Source organism: Melopsittacus undulatus, chromosome 19 (assembly GCF_012275295.1).
Source record: "Melopsittacus undulatus isolate bMelUnd1 chromosome 19, bMelUnd1.mat.Z, whole genome shotgun sequence".
In the NCBI taxonomy this organism is placed as follows: domain Eukaryota; kingdom Metazoa; phylum Chordata; class Aves; order Psittaciformes; family Psittaculidae; genus Melopsittacus; species Melopsittacus undulatus.
Genome location: NC_047545.1, coordinates 1,081,338 through 1,090,596, shown reverse-complemented (window position 1 = coordinate 1,090,596; position 9,259 = coordinate 1,081,338). Strand labels below are relative to the sequence as shown.

The 9,259-nt window shown below is 61.3% G+C and overlaps 2 protein-coding genes across 3 annotated transcripts in view; one reads left to right on the top strand and one right to left on the bottom strand.

Annotated features, from left to right (window-relative positions):
• Positions 1–963: 963 nt before the first annotated feature.
• LOC117437222 (period circadian protein-like) lies at positions 964–2,019 on the top strand. Its single transcript, XM_034070905.1, has 2 exons — positions 964–990; positions 1,639–2,019. The coding sequence occupies exons 1-2, from the start codon at positions 964–966 to the stop codon at positions 2,017–2,019; spliced, it is 408 nt and encodes a 135-aa protein (XP_033926796.1).
• Positions 2,020–2,581: 562 nt separating this feature from the next.
• The window catches only part of CSNK1G2 (casein kinase 1 gamma 2), a 31,928-nt gene continuing 25,250 nt past the window's right edge, over positions 2,582–9,259 (bottom strand). The window contains exons 6-13 of one of the 2 annotated variants that reach the window (XM_034070639.1): positions 8,642–8,876; positions 8,376–8,461; positions 7,854–7,938; positions 7,614–7,762; positions 7,168–7,251; positions 5,543–5,647; positions 4,203–4,309; positions 2,582–3,724 (exon numbers count right to left, since the gene is read on the bottom strand). In XM_034070639.1, coding sequence (XP_033926530.1) covers positions 3,670–3,724; positions 4,203–4,309; positions 5,543–5,647; positions 7,168–7,251; positions 7,614–7,762; positions 7,854–7,938; positions 8,376–8,461; positions 8,642–8,876 — 906 coding nt within the window. In that variant the 3' untranslated portion in view covers positions 2,582–3,669. The remainder of the gene's footprint in view (positions 3,725–4,202; positions 4,310–5,542; positions 5,648–7,167; positions 7,252–7,613; positions 7,763–7,853; positions 7,939–8,375; positions 8,462–8,641; positions 8,877–9,259) is intronic. The other variant, XM_034070638.1, reaches the window with a different exon arrangement.

Here is a 9,259-nt window from a genome sequence, read left to right as displayed (position 1 = left end):
AGATGGACAGGGATTTAGGAAGCAGTTAGGAAAACATCAAGGATTTTCTCTGCCTGTGTGTGCTTGCACAGCCTGGACAGGCACAGGAGGATGGGGGGTTAGAGCCATTGCCTGGCTTTGGGCCCCAGAGCTTGGTCATCTTGAAGATGCCCTTTCTGAGCTGCTCCCCCCCAGCAGGTACAACTGTGGCTGAGCAGGGACGTGCAGTCCTGAGGGAGGTGGGGACTCGTCCTTGTCCTTGCCCAGCCTCATGGTCAGTGCCCACTGATGAGGCTGTTCCCTCTGCTGCAGAGAAGCCATCCTTGAACTGTTGCTTCCCAGCACGGCCGGAGCCTTCCCAAGTCCATGTGGGACTTGCTGCAGGGGCTGGTGCTGCCTTAGAGCTGAGGTTCCTCTTCCCAAGCCTCCCCCTTGGTTCCAGGCCTGCGCTGGAGCTCAGTGGGCAGCAGTTACCCTGCCTTGAGCTGCTCCAAGCCGAAACCTCCTCGTCCTTTGCTGGTGGGGACAGCTCGGTGCCTGTTTGCTCTATGGGGCCAGGTCACCTGCTCCTGTGGCTGCCGGTATCCCCAGCAGCAGCACTGCCAGGAACACCCTGCTCCTCCTCACCAGTAGCTCATAGCGATGTCCATAGTGTGTTGCGTTCTCTAGGCAGGCGTTGTGAGATGTGTCTGTTGTGGGGCTGCTCCAGGGGTTAGGATGGGTTTGATAAGGCCAGTACTAAAAGGAGAAAACCAGATGGGTCCAAGAGTTCGTGAGTGAACCTGACTCTGTGCAATGCAAGCTTTGTGAGGTGCATTCGTGCTCCTTGTTGAGAGGGAGGTGTCTGTTGGGATGCTCAACCCTGCTCCTCTTCCCAAGGGTGATGGGAACTGGCACCCAAGAGCTGCGTCGGGGCCGTTTGTACCTATGTGGGAATGGTTGGAATGTGGCTCTTCCCACGACCAGCTCCAGGTTCTCTAACCAATGCATCCTCCTGCCATCACCCATGAGGTAGGTCTGGTGGCTTGAGGAGGAGACAAACTGAAGGACACCCGAGCGGCTTCTGTTCTTATGGCTTTTACGCAGCTCAATGCGATCCTGGCTTCTGTAGATAGGTGAATGTAACTCCATGTTGGCCATGCCTGTGCCCAGATATCAGCCATCCTGTTGTACACGTCACCTTCCGAGCGGAGCCGGGCCTGGCGCCGGCTCCGCTGCTGTATTGATGAATGTATCGACGCTCTCGTTCCGTGTTCACACTCTGCTTTTGGCCAGCTTTGTGATCTGTAAATAGGAAATCAATAAAGACATTCGGGTTGTCTTTACAGGAGCCTTTGTTGGTGTGAATGGGGGGAGCAGAGGGGGCATCAATGGGAAGGTGGATGGGGCAACCATAATCATCCCCTACACAGGGCATGGGGTCCTCAGCTTCCCCTCTGTGTCAGAGCTGCCTGGTGAGTGCTCTCCTATGGGAAGCATCCAGCAGTCTGTGCTGGAGGCTTTGTGGGAGTGCTGGGGACTGGACCTCGGCCTGGTCCCTCTGGGATGCATTGGGGCTGGAACCATCCACCCTGTGCCACCAGCTTGGAAATGGGAACATCCACTGGGAGCCATGGGGAGGGTGGAACGAGGGGATGTGTTTCCCCCTGTGTTCTGCAGCTGGAGCCGGCTGCTGGTGCAGGTACCATCGCAGATGCCATCGCAGGTATCATCGCAGGTACCATCGCAGGTACCATCACAGGTACCATCGCAGGTACCATCGCAGGTACCATCGCAGGTACCATCACAGGTACCATCGCAGGTACCATCGCAGGTACCATCACAGGTACCATCGCAGGTACCATCGCAGGTACCATCACAGGTACCATCGCAGGTACCATCACAGGTACCATCGCAGGTACCATCGCAGGTACCATCACAGGTACCATCGCAGGTACCATCGCAGGTACCATCACAGGTACCATCGCAGGTACCATCACAGGTACCATCGCAGGCACCATCGCAGGGGTGCTGAGCTGGTGTCCCCACACTGAGCAATGAGCAGCAGAATCACGGGAAGGGTTTTAAAGATTTTTTTTTTATTTGATTTTTTTTAACCGTTTTTATTAAAAAAAGCCCCATAATTAATCCTATGGCTTCCGGGGGCGTCAGGGAACCCGAAAACGCCGTTTCCTGTACACTGAGAGCAGCCCCTGACCTCGCTGGACCTCACACCCCTACACCCGCAGTGCAGGGCGCTGAGGCCGGGGCTGCCCCTGCGGCTCCTCCATCCCTGCTCCCTCAGGATCCGCTTCCGGGGACAATTTAAGGCGATTTTGACAACTTCTTTGTCTGTTTCTTTGCCCCATTGGGAAGTGAGGCCCAACCCTGACCCCCCCCCCCCCCAGGCCCTGGGAGAAGCCAAAGCCAGGGTCAATCCCGAATGCAGGCAGAGGGGCCCTCCCCAGGGCCCCATGTGCAGCCAGGACATGGTGACCCCAACCCCTGACTTGGGACCTCCCCCAGAGATGCTCAGTTTGGACAAGTATCATAAAGCAGCCACTGATGGTCCCATCCCCACCCCCCAACCCCCCCCAAAGCCTCAGCCCCTCTCTTGGGGCAGAACAACAGGGTTTTGGTAAAGAGAAGTGTGCCCTCCCGCCACCCCCCGCAATGTGCCATGATCAATACACACAACAGCGCACGGGTCCATCACGTGGGGAAGCTGCAGTGCCCTGGGGGTGACGAGAACCAGGGGGAGTGGATGGGGTGTCCATGTGTGTGTCCATGTGTGTCCATGTGAAAGCTGGAAACCAACTCCAGTGTCCCCCGGCCCAGTGCAGGCAGGACAGAGGTGAAACCACACAGCAGCTCCATCCACCCCAACGCCCTTCACCATTGGCCACGCTTACCCTGTGCCTCCTCCATGGCACCGTGGGGCAGCCCCATGGCCCAAGGCTCTGTTAACACCAAAGAGGCTGAGAAAACCCCACAGCCACAGCGGCCCCAATGACCCAACGCTGCTGCCGAAGCGCATCCAGCCCCATTGCGGCTGAGCCGGCTCCTGCTCCTCTTCCATGCGCTGCTCACCGGTCCCTTTGGTCTCAGCCAGGCGGCTCCGGCAGTGGGGCTGGTGCCCATGGTCCTGCCCCACGTCCCCCAGCCCCACACTCGCCTGGGTCGCTCACAAAGTGCATCGTGACGTGGTCTGTAAACGGTTCCCGGCCCTGGCGCTTGTCCCCGTACCGAGCGCAGGGATCCCACCGGGAACAGGGGCAGGAGGCTGCAGCTGAGGGCAAGGACTGAGGACTCCGCACTCGGCACCGAGACTCACTTTAAATTAACTTAAAGAGACAGAGAAGCAACGGAAAGAAGGGGGGGAAAGGGGGAGAACAGCCCCCCCAGCTCCGCCTGGGGCCGGGCCCATCCCCGTGTGCAGCCGGAGCCTCCGGAGCCGCCGGGGCCGAAATCTGGGAATTTTTTTCTTTTTTTTTTTATTTTTTTTTTCTTTTTTTTCTTCTTTTTCTCTTTTCTCTTTGCTCGCGGGAGCCGCGGGGGCCGCGCAGCAGGGAGGCCCCGCCCCCCGCACGGGGGAGCCCGGCAGCCTCGGACCCCCCCTCCGGCCCCGGCCGAGCCCAGGGGCCAGCACCGGCTCCGCGGGACACATCCAGCCACGGGCAGAGGGAGAGGAGCCACCGAGGGACCGGCCGCTCACTTGCGGCGCTTGGTGGTTTTCCTCTTCCTCCTCTTGAAGAAACAGCAGCACCTGGGGACAGGGGGACATTGGGGTCAGTGGTGGGGTCTGGGGGGACATTGGGGTAAGCGGTGGGGTCTGGGGGGACATTGGGGTCAGCGGGGGGGTCTGGGGGGACATTGGGGTCAGTGGTGGGGTCTGGGGGGACATTGGGGTCAGCGGTGGGGTCTGGGGGGACATTGGTGTCAGCGGTGGGGACAGGGGGGACATTGGGATCAGTGGAGGGGTCTGGGGGGACATTGGGGTCAGTGGAGGGGTCTGGGGGTCAGGAACCCCTCAGTGAGCCCTATGGGTGCTGAGCTGTGCCAGGAAGTGATCCTGGGGCTGGCCTGGGAGCACTGGGATGGGCCCAGTGAGATGTTGGCCATAGGACACAGAGCCAGGCACAGCGCTCCCCCTGGGCTGCTCTGTGGGGGACAGGACAAGGAGCAGCAGAACCATCCCCATCCCACATCCATCCCAGCCCCATAGATGGGGCCTGTGCCCTTACTTTGTATCGTCTGTCACCTCCACCTCAGTGGGGGCTGTGATGGGCGCGTTCGAATGTCCTGCCGTGGGGTCATCCGTGTTCAGCTCTCCGTTGGTGGAGCTCATCACCTGCGGAGAGATGAGTGTCAGTGTGGGGCAGCCCATGGGGCGCAGGCTGGTCCTGAGCCTCATCCCCAGCCCCACGGCAGCTGCAGCTCCAGGAGGGGGCACAGCCCCCACGGCCCTGCTGGGAGCACGGAGCCCCCCATGCAGGCAGCAGGAGGGGGCTCAGCCCTGGTGCTGTGTGTGCACAGAGGGGTCTGAGCCCTCCGTGGCTCCAGGAACCCATGAACCTACCAGGATCAGGGCATCCGGCTCCAGCCTGCCCAGACACAGTCCTGAAGCTGAGCTAGCTCCAAGGAGACTGTGCCATGGTTGAGCATCCGGACACAGGTTTGCTCCCCAGCCCCAAACCCCACCAGTGCTGGGCCCAGTGTCCCCGAGCTCCTGCCCACCTGCTGGGGCAGTGGAGCCATGCACGGTGCCAGGAGGAGCCCCCAGTCACCAAAGCAAGGACAGGGCTGGCAAAGGCACCTGGGACTTGCTTGAATCCTGCCCCCAGGCAAGGCCAGGAGCAACTGGGGATGCACCAGAGCATCACCGAGCTGGTGCGGAGGCTCAGCCGTACTCATGGCCGAGCTGGCAGCCGCAGTGCCCAGCCAGGGCACGTCAAGCTACAACAGCACATCCACCCCCATATGAAGCCCAGAGACCCCCCCTGCGTCACCAACACCCCCCGCAGCGCGGGTGCAGGCAGAGGATGGGGTGGGAGGTGCAGAGCAAGAAGAGCAGGAGCAGGGCAGAGCACAAGCTGGACCCACAGCCTGCCCTGGGGCCCATGCCTGGCACCGAGCACCAGAGCCGCAGTGGAGCAGCAGGAACAGCAGCAGTGGCACAGGAGGAAGCAGAGACGGAGGAAGCAGCACAGGCCCCAGCACAGACCCACATGGGTTGGACCCACCAACCCCAGAGTGGTGGCGACGAGCACGGGGCTGACGGCGCGAGCGAGGGGAGAGGAGGATGAGGAGTGCCCAGGGCAAGGGAGGAGAAGCCGGACCCGAAGCCATCGCTCCCATCATGGAGGCACAGGGAAGTCCCCATATGGGATGAGGCCGTAGTGCTGGGGGCAGAGCCTGAGCTCACCCCATTGCCTGCACTGCTCCATCCACCTCTGACCTGCGAGGCCCATGGGAAGCGGTGCCAGGCGCGGGGCCAGGGCAGCCCATGCTGCAGCCACGAGGCTCAGGTTGGGCTCTGCTCCCCCCCGTGCCCCCCCCTGCCCTCGGCGCGTGTTGCATGTACCTGGACGGACCCCCCGAGCCTGCCGGCTGCCAGCTGAGCTCCCAAAGGCTCCTGGGCAGGCTGCCCACCGGCCTGAGGATCCCACAGCTCCGTCCCCTCGGGCGGCTGCTGGGCCGGGCAGGAGGAACAGAACCAACAGAAACAAAAGAAAAGAGGGAGAATGGGGCAGAGAATGGGGCAGAGAAGGGGAAGGGGAAGGGGGAAGGGAAGGGGAAGGGAAGGGAAGGGGAAAGGGAAGGGAAGGGGAAGGGGCAGGAGAAAGTGGCAAAGGGAGTGGAGAAAAGTAAGACATGCAAAAGCAAAAACGTGATCGGAGCAGCGACTCTGGGGAGGGACAGTCCCTGCGGCGGCACTGGGGTCTGCAGCCCCCCTGCCACGTCCACACACACACACACGCACCCCCCAGCAATGGGGCTGGGCTCTGGGTGCGTCCTCCCCACGCCAGGGAGGGCAAAGAGCCCGCAGAGCACGGGCAGCGCCATGCAGGGATGCAGGGGGAGACACCGGCTGCTCCCCTGCGACCGCAGCATCCCGAGGGCATCCCACTGCCAAACCCTGGCCATGGGGAGCCTGGCACAGCCCCACGGCTGCTGGGGGACCCTGCACCCCCAGCCTGGACACTGCTCCCACGCTGGGGGTGTTTTGTGCTGTCAAGAAGGGATATGGAACACGGCTCAGCTGCTGCGGAGCACAGGGCAGACCTCACTGGGAGCAAGTTCCCAGGAATGAGAGAGGAGCTTGGAAGATGTCACCCGCTCCCGATGGTAGCACAGCCCAACCATGGGCCAGTGGGAGCCAGGGCTGACCCAGGCTGCCCGAGCTCGGCCAGGAGCCATTAGAGTGACAAGGACAGGGTGCTGAACCCTCAGCTCCAGGCACTCTGCTCTCCGTGGAGGTTCAAGGCAAGAGGATGAGGGTCTGGACAGGACTGCTGGGGACACACAGGAGACTCTGCTCTTGATGGCAGCAGCCCCACAGCCGTGTTTCCTGCTCCAGGGTAGGCCAGGCCCTGGTACCAGAGAAGGGCTGGGCAGCCCAGCCCCTTCCCCACACTGATGCAGATGGAGCTGCCTGCACAGCTCTGCCCGCCTCCTTGCCCAGGGCTGCTCCCTGTGTTCCCAAGGCACAGCCAGCCCTGCTCTCCAGCATGGGGCAAAACGCTGCCAAGCTGCACCACAAACCCCCCTGAGGCCCAGGCATCGTCCTCCCTTGTCCTGTGTCCTCATCACACTGATGGAAGTGGCACCACGAAGATAGCAACAAGCTGCTCCCAGAAGGACATGGCACTGGGGACATTGTCCTCAACACAAGGTGGCTCAGCCTGTGCTGTGCCCTCACTCACCAGCCAGTGCCAAACCCTGCAGCCTGCCCAGGCCTGGCACTTCTCCACTGTGCTACAGCCTCCCATGGCTGCTTCATCCCACTTCTGCATGGCTGCCCGGCCCCAGGGACACTGCCCTGGTCCCCCCCCAACCCCATTCCTGCAGGGAGGAAGGCCTCCCGCACACAGCACTGGGGGGGAGAAGGATGCTCCAGGCCCCGCTGGGTGCTGTGGGTTGATGGGCAGGAGCCCACCCCATGCTCACCCGCAGTCCCGTGCCCCACGGGGCAGTGCTGCTGCTCACCTGGTGTTTGGTGTGTGGCTGTGCTTTGTCTCTGTTCGGGGGCTGCACCTGCACCTCGCTGTGCATCGTGCCAATGGGGGTGGGCTGGGGACAGGACAAGGACAACATCAGCCACAGCAAAGGAGCCCACCCACCACCCCGTGCCCCTCAGCTGAGCAACCTCTGGCCAAATACCCACAGCATCCCAGAATCAGGGCCTGGGTATTGGGCTGCAGTGAGCTCATGGAGGGTGCCCATTGCAGAAAGCAAGGTGCCAACTCGACTGCTGGCTTCCCCATAGCTCCTATTTCTGTGTCACAGCTTTAACCCATGGGCACGGCAGCCGCAGTGGGGAGCACGAGTGGTGCGTGGCAGCAAGGACCGCTGAGCTGCTGCTGCCTCGGCCCATGCTGATCTCCCACCAGCTCCCTGGGGCTCAGCATCCTCTGCCTGCTCCTCACACTCACCAGGGGTTTCCCTGCCCAGTCGTATTCGTAGTCGAACACGTAACCGTTCCTCTCGAACAGGTCTGTGAAGAGCTTCCTCAGGTAATCGTAGTCAGGCTTCTCGAAGAAGTCCAAGCGCCGCACGTAGCGCAGGTATGTGGCCATCTCCTCTGCGGGGACAGAGCGGGCTCAGTGGGGCAGGGGGAGCACAACCAGGCTGCTGTGTGTGCTCTGGGGCCAGGCCATGCAGAGTGCCCTCACCTGGGAAGTTCTCACAGAGCACCTCCACTGGAGTGGCTCTTTTGGTGTCGCCGATCTTCTGATACCTCTCCTTTAGTGTGTCAGCCTGCAGGGACAAGGAGCAGTGAGAGTAAGGGGCAGGCACTGGGTGCTATCAAAGCACAGATGGTTTCTTGCTCCCCCTTTTCCAGGGAATAGCGAGAGCTCATTCCCAGGGAATCCCCTCACCCAGGGCAGGTCTGGAGGACAAACACCAGGGAGTGCAGTTCCAAGACAGCCACTGTGAGAGCAGTTGGGGAAACCCACACAATGGAGGAGGATGGTAGAGAGGGGGATATGGCACAGCAATGGCCGGGCACAGAGCTCAGAATAGCACAGCAAGGGCCTCACACAGAGCAGCAACCCCTGCATCTGGTGGGATGCTGACTCTCCGACACCTCAAGGGCCACTGCTTCCCCCCCACTCCCTGATGCTGCCCATGCCAGGGCAGAGCCAGACCCAGACCCACAGGGTAGCCCAGGGCCAGCACGGGGTGGTTGTTACCTTGAGGCCTTGCCAAGGAAGGCTCCCACGGAGGAAGTACATAAACATGTGCCCTAATGCTTCCAGGTCATCCCTGCGGCTTTGTTCTGCATAGAGGAAAAAAGAATCATGGGCACGTTCCCACTACAGCCACTGTCCTGACAGACCCTGCAGCACCCCAAGTCCCCTGCCAGCACCCCAGGCTGAAGAGCAGGAGAGGCATTCTGTCCCCAGCAAGTCCCCTCCCTTGTTCCTTGAGCCCAAGAGGCAGGGCTGGCCACACACACCTTTCCCAAGGTGGGTGTTGATGCTCATGTAGCGTGCTGTCCCTGTCAAGCTCTTGTGCTCTCGGTAGGGGATGTGTTTTTTGGTCTCGGGGTCAATATACTCTTTGGCCAGGCCAAAATCGATGATGTGGATGGTGTGCTGCCGCTTGCTGCCCGGCCGCCCCACCAGGAAGTTCTCTGGCTTGACGTCTCTGTAGATCAGGCTTTTGGTGTGGACATACTCCATCCGTGTGATCTGGGGGCAGAAGGAGATGTCAGCACCATGGCAGAGATGCACCTTGTCTCCCGCACACCTCCCTGCACCCTTTTCTGATACCCTCAGCCCCAGCCAGAAGTGCTGCTCCTGTCACCTTGGGTTGAAAGGATGGGCACAACAACCCTCCAGCCCTGGGAGACAACCTTAGTCTGGCTGCAGTTTGGACACACAGGGAGAGATGCTCATTTGTGCTGCATGGGGGTGAGGGAGAGCTCTCCTACAGCAGGGAGAGGGTGAGGTATGGACGAGGTGGTCTAGGATGTGCCAGCAGGCAGGGTCTCCTGCAGCCTGCCAGGCACTAGTTCCCTCCTCCTTCCCATCCCCTTCCCTGTGGAGTCCCCACACTGCCCAACCAGCCCAGT

Bases quoted from the DNA above. Each gene is read 5' to 3' on its own strand.
- LOC117437222 (XM_034070905.1), top strand. From the start codon at position 964: ATGCATCCTCCTGCCATCACCCATGAG. The intron at 991-1,638 runs GTAGGTCTGGTG...TGTGTTCTGCAG, and splicing joins CTCCTGCCATCACCCATGAG to CTGGAGCCGGCTGCTGGTGC.